Here is a 12,615-nt window from a genome sequence, read left to right on the forward strand (position 1 = left end):
AAAAAAGAAATGAATGAATTCCTGTGCCCCACAAATATTTTTTTTTATAAAATTTTTATTGGTTTTACGAAATTTTTTAAAAAACAAACAAACACTTAAGAAAACAAACATACACGTATAATTTCATAACATATTTTCATAAACCTCTTTTCTAAGACTTCCCCATACCCCCCCTTTCTGCATCCCAATGTCCATAATTTTATAGCAACTCCCAATTGTTACTTTCCAACCTTAATCATCTTAGTCATCTCTATATTCTAACCTTATGTCACTGTATCCCTTTGTTCCTAAAAACCAAAACACTCTACCATTCATTAAGTTTATAATAGTCCTTAAGATATCTTTTGAATTTTCTCCATTCTTCTTCCGCTGTCTCTTTTCCTTGATCACGGATTCTGCCTGTCATCTCTGCCAATGTCTTATAGTCCATCACTTTCATCTGCCATTCTTCCAGAGTGGGTAGATCTTGTGTCTTCCAATACTTTGCGATGAGTATTCTTGCTGCTGTTGTAGCGTACATGAAAAAAGCTCTGTCCTTCTTTGGCACCAATTGGCCGACAATGCCCAAGAGAAAGGCCTCTGGTTTTTTAGGAAAAGTACATTTAAGTACCTTTTTCATTTCATTATAAATCATTTCCCAGAAAGCCTTAATCTTCGGGCATGTCCACCAAAGGTGGTAGAAGGTACCTTCAGTCTCTTTGCATTTCCAACATTTGTTATCGGGCAAATGATAAATTTTTGCCAGCTTGACTGGGGTCATGTACCACCTGTATACCATTTTCATAATGTTTTCCTTTAAGGCATTACATGCCGTAAATTTGATACCGGTGTTCCATAACCATTCCCAGTCGTCTGACATAATGTTATGACCAACATCCTGTGCCCACTTAATCATGGCTGATTTGACTGTTTCCTCCTCTGTATTCCACTTCAGCAACAAGTTATACATTCTAGATAAATTCTTAGTGGTAGGTTCTAGCAATTCGGTTTCTAATTTTGATTTTTCCACCTGGAAGCCGACTTTCCTGTCCTGTTTAAAAAATTCCATTATTTGACGGTATTGAAACCAATTTTCCACTTTATGTTTCAATTTTTCCTGGCTTTGTAATTTAAACTTATCTCCATCCTGTTCTAAGATTTCCCAATACTTCGGCCATCCGACCTCCATATTGAGTTTTTTCACAGCATTAGCCTCCACTGGTGACACCCATCTAGGGGTTTTATTTTCCAATAGATCTTTATATCTTATCCAAACATTAAACAATGCTTTTCTAACAATGTGATTTTTGAAGGCACTGTTAACTTTATCATACCAAAGATATGCATGCCAACCAAAAGCATTGTTGAAACCTTCCAGATCCAAAATGTCTGTATTCTCGAGGAGCATCCATTCTTTGAGCCAGCAAAAAGCTGCTGCCTCATAGTACAATTTTAGGTCCGGCAGGGCAAAACCCCCTCTTTCTTTAGCATCTGTCAGTATTTTAAATTTAATTCGGGGCTTTTTGCCCTGCCAGACAAATTTCGAAATATCTTTATGCCACCTCTTAAAACATTCCATCTTGTCAATAATCTGCAAGGTCTGAAACAAAAATAGCATTCTAGGCAATACATTCATTTTAATTACTGCAATTCGGCCTAACATTGACAGTTTCAAATTTGACCATATTTCTAAGTCTTTTTTGATTTCTGACCAACATTTCTCATAGTTATCCTTATACAAATTCTGATTCTTGGATGTTAGATAAACCCCTAGATATTTGACCTTTTTGACCACAGTCAAACCTGTTTCCTCTTGAAATTTCTCTTTTTCCATATCTGTTAGGTTTTTCCCTAAAACTTTGGTTTTTAGCTTGTTCAACTTAAATCCAGCTACCTGGCCAAACTGTTGTATTATTTCTAATACCTTTTTCGTACTAGTGTTTGGCTCTTGCAAAGTCAATACTAAGTCATCTGCGAACGCTCTTAATTTGTAATGTTTAGCTCCGACCTGCACACCTTTAACCTGCTGGTCATTTCTTATCATATTCAGCAAAACCTCCAGAACTGTAATAAAGAGTAATGGGGAGATCGGGCACCCCTGTCGTGTTCCTTTTTCTATCTTAAGCTCCTCAGTCACCACATTATTTACAATCAGTTTGGCCTTTTGTTCAGAGTATATTGCAGCCATACCATTCTCAAAACCCGGACCTACCCCCATCCTATGCAGATTCTTCTTCATAAAACTCCAAGAAATATTGTCAAAGGCTTTCTCCGCATCTACAAATATCAATACTGCTTTAGTGTTTATATTCACCTCTAGCTTTTCCAGAATGTCTATAACATTCCTTACATTGTCCGCCAGGTGTCTTTTAGGGAGAAAGCCTGCTTGGTCCTTATGAATCATCTCCATCAAAACTCTTTTAAGTCTTTTTGCCAAAATGTCTGCAAAAATTTTGTAATCCACATTGAGCAATGATATTGGGCGGTAGTTCTTGAGTTGGGTCTTTTCAGTCTCTGACTTTGGTATGAGTGAAATGTAAGCCTCTTTCCACGATTCAGGTGCCCTTTTTCCCTCAAGGATCTCATTGCAAACTTCTCTTAATGGTTGAATCAACCATTCCTTCAGCGATTTGTAGTATCTAGAAGTCAATCCATCTGGTCCCGGAGATTTGCCCAGTTGCATATTCTGAATGGCAGCCTCTATCTCTTGTTCTGAGATTCTCTGGTTCAAGTCCATCTTACTTTGCTGAGAGATGTTTTGTAATCCATATCTTCCAAGGAATTTGTCTATATCTTCTTCATTTTGCGGGCCTTGAGTATAGAGTTTTTTGAAATAACTTAAAAAGCAATTTCTAATTTCATTGGGTTTAGATATGTTCTTTCCATCCACCTCTAGGCTTGTAACTGTATTTAGTTTCTGCCTTTTCTTCAATTGCCAAGCCAAAAGTTTACCACATTTATTTGCTGATTCAAAAGTTTTTTGCTTCATTTGCTTTATCTTCCATTCAATCTCTTGGTTCATCAATTCCATATATTGGGTTTGATATAACTTGATCTCTCTTAAAATGTCCTGAGACTTTGGTTTTGTTCTTAATTTCCTCTCTCCTTCTTTTATCATTTCCAAGATCTTCTCTTTTTTCTCATTTTGTTTTTTCCTCTTTATTGAGTTTTGTTGAATCAAAAGTCCTCTCATAACCGCTTTACTTGCATCCCAGATCACTCTTTTCTCGACGTCGGTCCTCAAGTTTATTTCAAAATAGTCTTTTAGGGTCTTTTGGGCCTTCGTGAGAATCTCCTTATCTCGAAAGAGGGTGTCATTCATTCTCCATCTAAATTGACCAGTTATTGTGGGTTTCATCTCCATCTTCACGGCGTTATGGTCGGAGCAAGTTTTTGGGCAGATTTCCACTTTCTTAATCTTTGGAGCCAGTCCACTAGTAACCCAAATTTGGTCAATTCTGGTCCAGGTCATCATTGCTTGGGAGAAAAAGGTTCCCTCTCTCTCCAGAGGGTTCCTTGTTCTCCAAATGTCTATCAAGTCCATATTTTCTGTCATTTCAAAAAAAGTCTTAGGGAGTCTCCCTTCTTTAGTGACTGTTAGTCTTTGTGCCTTGTCCATATTAGTGGAGACCACGCCATTCATGTCTCCCATGATTATCATATTGTAATCCAAATAGTCCGTCAAGGTTTCATGAAGTCTCTTAAAGAAGTCAGATTTGCCTTCATTTGGTGCATAAATTCCAACAACTAAGAATTTTTCTCCATGTACTTGTATCTCCACAGCCAGATATCTCCCTTGTTCATCTTTGAATATCATTTTTGGAGCCCATTTCTCCTTCACATATATTACAACTCCTCTCTTCTTAACTTTATCTGATGAGATAAATTCTTGTCCTAGCCTTTTATTTGAAAGTAATCTCCTATGGGCTCTGGTTATGTGAGTTTCTTGTAAGCATATCAAGTCCAATTGTTCTTTATTCAATATATGAAATACTTGTCTTCTCTTCAAAGGCCCATTGAGCCCATTACAATTCCAACTAAGGAATTGCAGAGCCATCTTGTTATTTTCTTAAGACTCCTCCAACAGCTCCAAGTTGTTGCTCTTCTTCTGATGGTAATGATTTTTGTCCAGGCAAGAGATTCAAGATGTCCAATGCTCTCCTCTGTTCTGCAAGTACGTCCACAGTCCCCTTCTGTAAATCCTCCTGGTATCTTGCCAAAAATTTGTCTTTGTCTTGAATTGTCTTTATTTTCACTTTCTTTGCCTTGTAGTCAAATGACAGTCCTTGTGGGAACTCCCACCTAAAGCGAATGGTGTTCTTCTTTAGCAAGAGAACCAGGTCCTTGTAAAAGTTTCTTAAATCCAGAATGTATTTTGGGATGTCTTTAAAGATCTGTACAGCTGAGTTTCCAATTTGCAGGGCCTTTTCGAAGTGTAATCCTAATATTTTGTCTCTTTCCTCCTTGGATCTGAGTGTAATCAAACAGTCTCTCGGTGTCTTTCTATCTTGCTTTTTACCCAATCTGAAGGCAGTCGTAATTTTAAATTCGTCTTCCTCAAGGTCCCAACAATTCACAAACTCCCGTGTCAAGTATTCCACAAGGCTGTCTCTTTCGTTCTCCGGAATCAGTCTTAATTTTAAATTTCTCTCTTTCCTCTGTAAGTCCCACAAGGCCAATGTTGCATCATGCTCATAGACCTTCTTGGCAAGGGGTTCTAGCTTCTCCTGTGTCTCTCCAGCAGTGGCTTTGGCCTCCTCGGCAATTTGGCGCGTGGTGGCGTTCTCCTCTACCAATCTATTTATAGATTCTGTATTCTGATTCAATCTTGCTGATATTTCTGTTAATTTTTGTGTGTTCTCTGAAGTCTGTTTTGTCAAAGACTCCAGGGTTTGGTTTATCTTGAGCAAGGCCTCTGTCACAGCTTCCATAGAGACGGCTGCTCCTTTGTCTTGACCTGTTGTTCCTGCTGATCCGGCTGTTGCGCCTGAAATTGAACCTCTTTTCTTTGCCTGTTGCAGCTGCAGCTGTTGTTGTTGCTGTTGTTGCTTGATCTTGGCTCTTGTCACTATCTCTTCTTGTGGGCCACTCATGTCAAGGTCAATTCCCACGGGATTTGTTCTCCCTTGGAAAATTCCACTGTCTTAAGCCGTGCCGAACTTTACTTTATCCTCTAGAGGGAGCAAATCAAAATGGCCATAGAACAAAATTTCCAAGTGCCAAAACAAAGGAGACAGTCCAAAAAGTGAGAAAAAGGGGAAATTAACACAGTCCAAGCCAATGTTACTAAATCAAATTGCCACAGTTGCCCAATTTATACTGTTTCTTCTTGTGATATACAATAGTCAGGCAGTGTAAAAACTTTGTATCAAAGTATCACTTCACAGGGAAAAGTCAGTTCAGTGAACTAAGAAGGCAGACCGTTTCGTAAAATCAAACAGATGAGACAGCAGATGTTTTTTTCCTCCAAATAAGTCATGCAGTTAATGGTCAGATTCGCCTCCCCTCTGCCCTGCTTGCTAGAGGGGAGATCAAAGGTTTAAATGTCCGGTTTAGCTGATCAAAGGACAGATTTAAACGGATGCAGGTTTAAAGTTCCGTTGCTTTCGCTTTCATGCAGTCGGGGGGAGGCAGACTTCCTTTGTTTAAATCTCCCCCGTTTTTAGCCCAATTTTTAAAAATAAAAGAGTCCCAGTTATTTTTCAGTTCTTACTCACGGGGAATCAGTCCGAATTTCTTTTCAGGAAGGAATCGGCGCTCTCCGCTTATGGCGACGCGGCTTCACTTCGCAGGCTGGGTAGCGACTCTCAGCACCGCGCTCACTCCCGATGTCGATCCGTAGCCTTTAAAAAGGCTCTTTCACGGTACCGGGGGGCGCAAAGGTACCCACCGAGTCTCCTTGTTCTCAGGCTTCTGCGCCTGGGATTTTAGGGGTCCCCCGCTTGCCGTAGCGGGTAAGACCCGAACTTGCGAAGCAGTCCTTCTCCGGAGCTCGGAGCTAGGACCGCCATTAAGCGCTGGCACCGACCGGAAGTCATCCCCTGTGCCCCACAAATAACCCAGAGGTGCACTTTAAATAAAAGCACACATTCTACTCATGTAAAAACACCAGGCAGGCACCACAAATAACCCAGAGGTGCACTTTAAATAAAAGGGCACATTCTACTCATATAAAAGCACACTGGTTCCGGGACCGTCCGGGGGCTGGATTGAGAAGGCGAATGGGCCGCATCCAGCCCACGGGCCTTGGTTTGCCTACCCATGATTAAGGGCACTGTGGGCGGTGCCGAGCAGAAGGGGTGCCAAACTGAGAAGATCCATAATTGAGACAATCCATTTGTGGGCGCCAGATTTTGGCCTCGCCCAGGGTGCCATATTCCCCGCGATTGCCAAAGCGCGCCCCTTTCCCTTTCTGTTCCTCCTCCCCACCGCTGCCAACAATTAGCAGCCGATAAACAAACAACGCACCTCGTCGTCGTCCGAGTGCCCCAGGAGGATGAAGAACTTTTCGAGGAGGAAGAAGAGGTAGAGCCCTCCCAGCACAGCCAGTAGCTTCCACAGGACGTTGTGGCCCTCGGCTCCGTGGGGGTCGTGGGAGTGGCCCTCGCCATGGGAGTGAGAATGGAGACCCAGGAACTGCGGGCAGGAGAGAGGAGGCACAGCTTGATTTGCGGCACAGGGAAGAAGCTTCTGAAGACCACACATCCCTGCCTTCGAAACATGCCGGACTACAACTCCCATCCACACCAGCACCCACTGTGGCCATGTGATGCTGTCAGGAGAGCTGCCATGCTGGCTGATGGGAGTTCTAGTACAGCACCGGGTGGAGGGCACCAGATTGGGAACGGTTGAATTGCGAAAGGAGGGAAATTTTTTATCACATGTGGTGGACTTGTAGTAAGGTAAAAGCTCACTGGCAAATGATATATAATGAGTCAAAGAAAATGTTTAAAAGTACATTTGTGGAAAAACCAGAGGCATTTCTGTTAGGTATAGTAGGGAATGAGATCCCAAAGAGAGATATAAAACTGTTTATGTATGCGACAACAGCAGCAAGAACTCTTTTAGCACCAAAATGGAACTGACGGGAAATTCCATCGCTAGAAGAGTGGCAGACAAAGATTATGGGCTATGCAGAATTGGCGAGGCTGACCGGGAAAATCGGAAACCATCGCGATCAAACTTTCCGAAAAGACTGGAGTAAATTTGTACAATATCTGAAGGACAATTGCAAACAATTAACAACACTAGCAGGGTTGGCGTAAGTAAACTTGCAATGTTAAGGATTTGTACCTTTTTATATTCGTTTAAAAGATTGTGATTAACGGAAGGAGTGAAACGTAAATGGGATAATGTACAAATGCTATGATGTAGGAATGCATATATCCAGAGTGTGGGGGTCAGGTGGGATTGCTATGAGGAATTATGAAATGTGAAGCAAGCCATTGTGTCCGCGATGAAAGCATTGCGTTGACTGGGTTTGATTCATTGACAATAATTTCTGATCACATCTCACAAGCCTTTCCACCTCCGGCATTTGCGTTCTCTACACCTGACAGGCACATATGAGCATTCTAAATACACAGACCAGTTGCCGGTTGCTTCACCAGGCATCCTGGGTCATAAAGATGATAGTTAGCTTTGATGTAGTTTAATCTTTAGGTAGGTCTTAAGGGCCAGGAAGAGAGTTCACAAGGAGATGGTAAATACTCTTTCCTTGCCACCCTTCCTTCCTTTCCTGCCTGTTTATGACCTGAATGCATTCCTCTAGTCCTGTCTTATTTACTCTCAGATATGCATGCATGCTCAAAGTAGTCTTTGTAGTTAACAGGATTTCTTCTGATCTGACTTTGTCCCACGTGAGTTTTTTTTTTTTTTGAAATGCTCAGAGGAAATCTGGCTGATTCTTACGAACACTGTGTAAAAAGTTCTGTTGTGAATAAAATGACCTGGGCCGAGGGGTGCAGGAATTATTATTGGCACCCCTCGCAGAGTCTTGCTGGTCAAGCTTTGTGTGTATTTTATTAATCAGAGTCCAATCCTTCCTTGCTTTGGGAACGCTACACTATGAGGCAATAATGAATTATGGAAACCATGAGACGGGAGGGAGGGAAGTCGAAGCTTGATTGATTAAATATGTAATGAATCATAGAATCCTAGAATCCTAGAGAAGAGACCACAAGGGCCATCGAGTCCAACCCCCTGCCAAGCAGGAAACACCATCAGAGCACTCCTGACATATGGTTGTCAAGCCTCTGCTTAAAGACCTCCAAAGTAGGAGACTCCACCACACTTCTGGGCAGCAAATTCCACTGTCAAACAGCTCTTACTGTCAGGAAGTTCTTCCTAATGTTTAGGTGGAATCTTCTTTCTTGTAGTTTGGATCCATTGCTCCGTGTCCGCTTCTCTGGAGCAGCAGAAAACAACCTTTCTCCCTCCTCTATGTGACATCCTTTTATATATTTGAACATGGCTATCATATCACCCCTTAACCTCCTCTTCTCCAGGCTAAACATGCCCAGCTCCCTTAGCCGTTCCTCATAAGGCATCGTTTCCAGGCCTTTGACCATTTTGGTTGCCCTCCTCTGGACACGTTCCAGTTTGTCAGTGTCCTTCTTGAACTGTGGTGCCCAGAACTGGACACAGTACTCCAGGTGAGGTCTGACCAGAGCAGAATACAGTGGCACTATTACTTCCCTTGATCTAGATGCTATACTCCTATTGATGCAGCCCAGAATTGCATTGGCTTTTTTAGCTGCCGCGTCACACTATTGGCTCATGTCAAGTTTGTGGTCAACCAAGACTCCTAGATCCTTTTCACATGTACTGCTCTCAAGCCAGGTGTCTTATACTTATGAGTATAAGAAGGATTTGTTTAAAGGTGATAAAATCGAAACTTAATAAATATTTTTTTTTAAGGGAAAGGTTGGATCATGTGCAGCCACGTACACCTGCAAATGGATGCTCTTGCCAGCACACCTTGAGGCACACCTGCCCAGAGAGCACAGCCTCAGCACAAGCCAGAAACAGCCCCACCCGCCATGTGAACTGACCGTGGGGATGAGGTGCAGCATAGCATCCCCAGTGAGGGATCCCACCGCCAGGCTGACGAAGAGCTGGATCACGTACTGGTAGGCACTGATGCAGGTGGTGCAGAGGAGGACGACGATGCCAAACAGGGCACACAGGCAGATCAGCAGGGTCGCCAGCGAGCCGTAGATGTATTCTGGAAGAGGGGCAATGAGGGGTTGCGGGGAAAGAGTTAAACGTATGTTTCAGAAGATGACATCGTACATTTCCGGGCACAATTCAAAGTGTTGGTGTTATGGAAGACTTCCGGGTTGGCGCCATCGCCGAATGGCGGACTCCCTCCGAGCTCCGGAGGGAGCCTGCTCAGCAGGGGTTGGGTCCTACCGCGCCGGCGACGCGGGGACCCTCAAAAACCACGGGCACGGAGCCCGTGGACATGGTTGACTCAGCGGGCACCGTTAGCGCCCCCCAACCCGCGAAGGAGCCTTTTTAAAGGCTACGGAGCGGGGGATGGGGGTGGCGTGGTGCTATGAGTCCTCTGCTTTCCCCGCCGAGCGAAGCCGCATGCCATTCGACGGAGAGCGCTGACTTCTTCTATTGAAAATTTGGACTATAAACAACAACCCGTGAGTAATTTGGAAATCGGACTTAAAAGGAGAAAAAAAAATTTTTCTTCGGATTCGGCACGAGCGGGGGAGATCCAAAAAGGAAGTCAGTCTCCCCCCTATTGTAGACATTTTAAAACAAGGATTTGGCAACTAAGGTCGAGAAAGGAGCTTGCTTCTGTTTATTGATAAAAATTATTAATTCCACGATGGGAAATTATAAGAACTGTGCTGGAGGAGAAGAGTGGATGGTGAGAGTGAAAGTGCAACCCCCCCGGAAACCGGGGCGATCCGCGAGAGAGCCTGGCGAAGAGAGACAGAGACTTTGACAGCTGTCAAAGTAGCTGTCAAAGTTGGAGAATATAAAGAGGACTTTGCTATGAGGACTTTGCTGGTTAGTTTTGTTACAATTTGGATATAAATTGTCGAAAATAAGGAATAACAATTTGACTTTTGGACTTGAGGAAACAAAGTTACTATAATCCCCCTAGAGGGGTTTTGGGACATTACAAGAACGGTCGTAAGTGGAAAAATACTCTTGGAATCGCACAGGACTTGTTATCTTCTGGGAAAGCTGCAAAAACGAAACAGTATTTTGTCTACAGAGGTGTTTATATTAAAGGAGACAATAGAATCATCAATTGAAGAATGGAAGGGACTGGACGCAAGTTTTTGTTCCTGAACTAACAACAACCCATGTAGAGGTATCAAATTTTTGAATTAGAATGTTTTTGCAGCAGAACAGGAAAAGAAACCTGAGAAAGTGAGAAAAAAGGACAAAGGACTGATGACGACTTGGAAAGAACAAGGGAGGAGTTATATTATTGTGAAAGACCAAGGAAAACTAAAGGCCTGTCAGGGGCCTCTTTAAGACTGGGCGTCTGAAGTTAAACATTATTTTAAAAACAACCGGCAAGGTGGAACTGGAAAAAAAAACAACCGGCTATGGACGTGAGATCTCCAGGCTGACAGTAGATAGATGGATGGACATGGGGAATCGAAACCGGGGAAGGGTGGGGGGAGATCTGGAATCCAAAGGGTGTACAACTATTTTTTGAATCTTTTTATATTTTTTACCTTGTTTGGACGTGTTTATCAAAAAAAGGGAATTCGTGGAAGGAAATTGGGGTGGACCTTTGGGGAAAAACTTTCTTTTAATGATGAGGGATGGTGGAATGTAAAGGGAAAGTGGTTATATTACTAAATTGAATAGTGGGTTAAACAAAATAAGTTTTAAATTGGGAGTAAGAACTTGTGGAACCAAATTAATGAAAGGGGAATACAATAGGGAGGGGGATGGGGGAGTCCTGGAAAGATGTTAATGAAAGTAAGGCTTCAATTGTAAAAGTTTATTTTTTCTTTTTCTTTTGTTTTTTTCTTTTTCGAGTTTTGGAAACTTCAATAAATATGATTTAAAAACAACAACAACAAAGTGTTGGTGTTATGTACTGAGTTGAATAGGATCCAAAATGCAGCAGTCTGATTGGTCCTAGAACAATAGGATCCAGAATGCAGCAGTCTGATTGGTCCACAGGAGCCACCCAATCCAGCTCCAGGTGGAAGTGAATCCACAACCTGATTGGCTATAGGTGAGTCCCAGAATTAGCCAATCACGTGGGGCCCATTGTGTAAATAATGAATATAAAGCAGACATTCTGGGGGAACTTCTATTCCTCCTCACCAATATGAGCTGAATAAAGAGCATGAAATTCACTCTCGACTCCGAGTATATTTCACTGGCGACGAAGGTGGGATTCTTGGCAGGCCTGGCAGTGTTTGACCCAGGCCTCTATCTCTCTGTCAATCCCCAGCCACCACACATAACTCCTGGAGAGGGCCTTCATTCTTACTACCCCTGGGTGTGTCTCATGTAGTGCTGACCTTGAAAGCCCTTAACGGCCTCAGCCCAGTAGACCTGAAGGAGCATCTCCACCCCCATCGTTCTGCCTGGACACAGAGGTCCAGCTCTGAGGGCCTTCTGGCGGTTCTCTCATTGCAAGAAGTGAGGTTACAGGGAACCAGGCAGAGGGCCTTCTCAGTGGTGGTGCCTGCCCTCTGGAACGCCCTCCCATCAGATGTCAAGGAAATAAACAACTATCCGACTTTTAGAAGACATCTGAAGGCAGCCCTGTCTAGCGAAGCTTTTAATATTTGATGAATAATTAAAATAAAAAAATTCCTTCCAGTAGCACCTTAAAGACCAACTAAGTTAGTTCTTGGTATGAGCTTTCGTGTGCATGCACACTTCTTCAGATACACAGTGTGTATCAGATACACAGTGTGTATCTGAAGAAGTGTGCATGCACACGAAAGCTCATACCAAGAACTAACTTAGTTGGTCTTTAAGGTGCTACTGGAAGGAATTTTTTTATTTTGACTATGGCAGACTAACACGGCTACCTACCTGTAACTGATGAATTATTGTATTTTAATATTTTGCTGGAAGCCGCCCAGAGTGCCTGGGGAAACCCAGCCTGATGGGTGGGGTATAAATAATAAATTATTATTATTATATTAATATTATCATCGTCTTAAACTATATGCCTAACATATGGGGCATGACTATTGGTCAGCATAAATGGATTCTCTGGGCCCTTACATCTGCAAGAAGATCGATATTAATATATTGGAAGGATAAAGATATTGCCCCCTTGGATGAATGGATAGATGACAGGACATCTCTTGCAACCCATGAAGACATCGCTGTCAGAGGAAGATTATGCTATTATCAAAACCATTGTGAACCACGAACCAACGTATACTTGAGGGAAACAATAAGCTTATCTGCTTAAACACCTACTGAGCCCGGCTTTGGCTGGGGAGGGTGGGGTATCAATAAAATTATTATTATTATTATTATTATTATTATTATTATTATTATTATTATTATTATTATTATTATTACTGCTACTACTACATAGTTATATAACTATTTATTGTTATTTTGTTATTGTTGTTTTCCTCTGCCTTTTAAAATGTTTTTTATATATCATTTTTCTTT

General features: G+C 42.3%; 1 protein-coding gene across 2 annotated transcripts in view; it reads right to left on the bottom strand.

The window, feature by feature from the left end:
* SLC39A4 (solute carrier family 39 member 4) overlaps positions 1–12,615 on the bottom strand; it is a 71,233-nt gene that overhangs the window by 15,763 nt on the left and 42,855 nt on the right. For both annotated transcript variants that reach the window (XM_081204569.1, XM_081204568.1), the window contains 2 exons: positions 9,033–9,205; positions 6,448–6,615 (listed from right to left, as the gene is read on the bottom strand). In XM_081204569.1, the coding sequence (XP_081060695.1) occupies positions 6,448–6,615; positions 9,033–9,205 (341 nt within the window). The remainder of the gene's footprint in view (positions 1–6,447; positions 6,616–9,032; positions 9,206–12,615) is intronic.

This window comes from Podarcis bocagei (assembly GCF_964188305.1).
Source record: "Podarcis bocagei genome assembly, chromosome: 8".
NCBI lineage: Eukaryota > Metazoa > Chordata > Lepidosauria > Squamata > Lacertidae > Podarcis > Podarcis bocagei.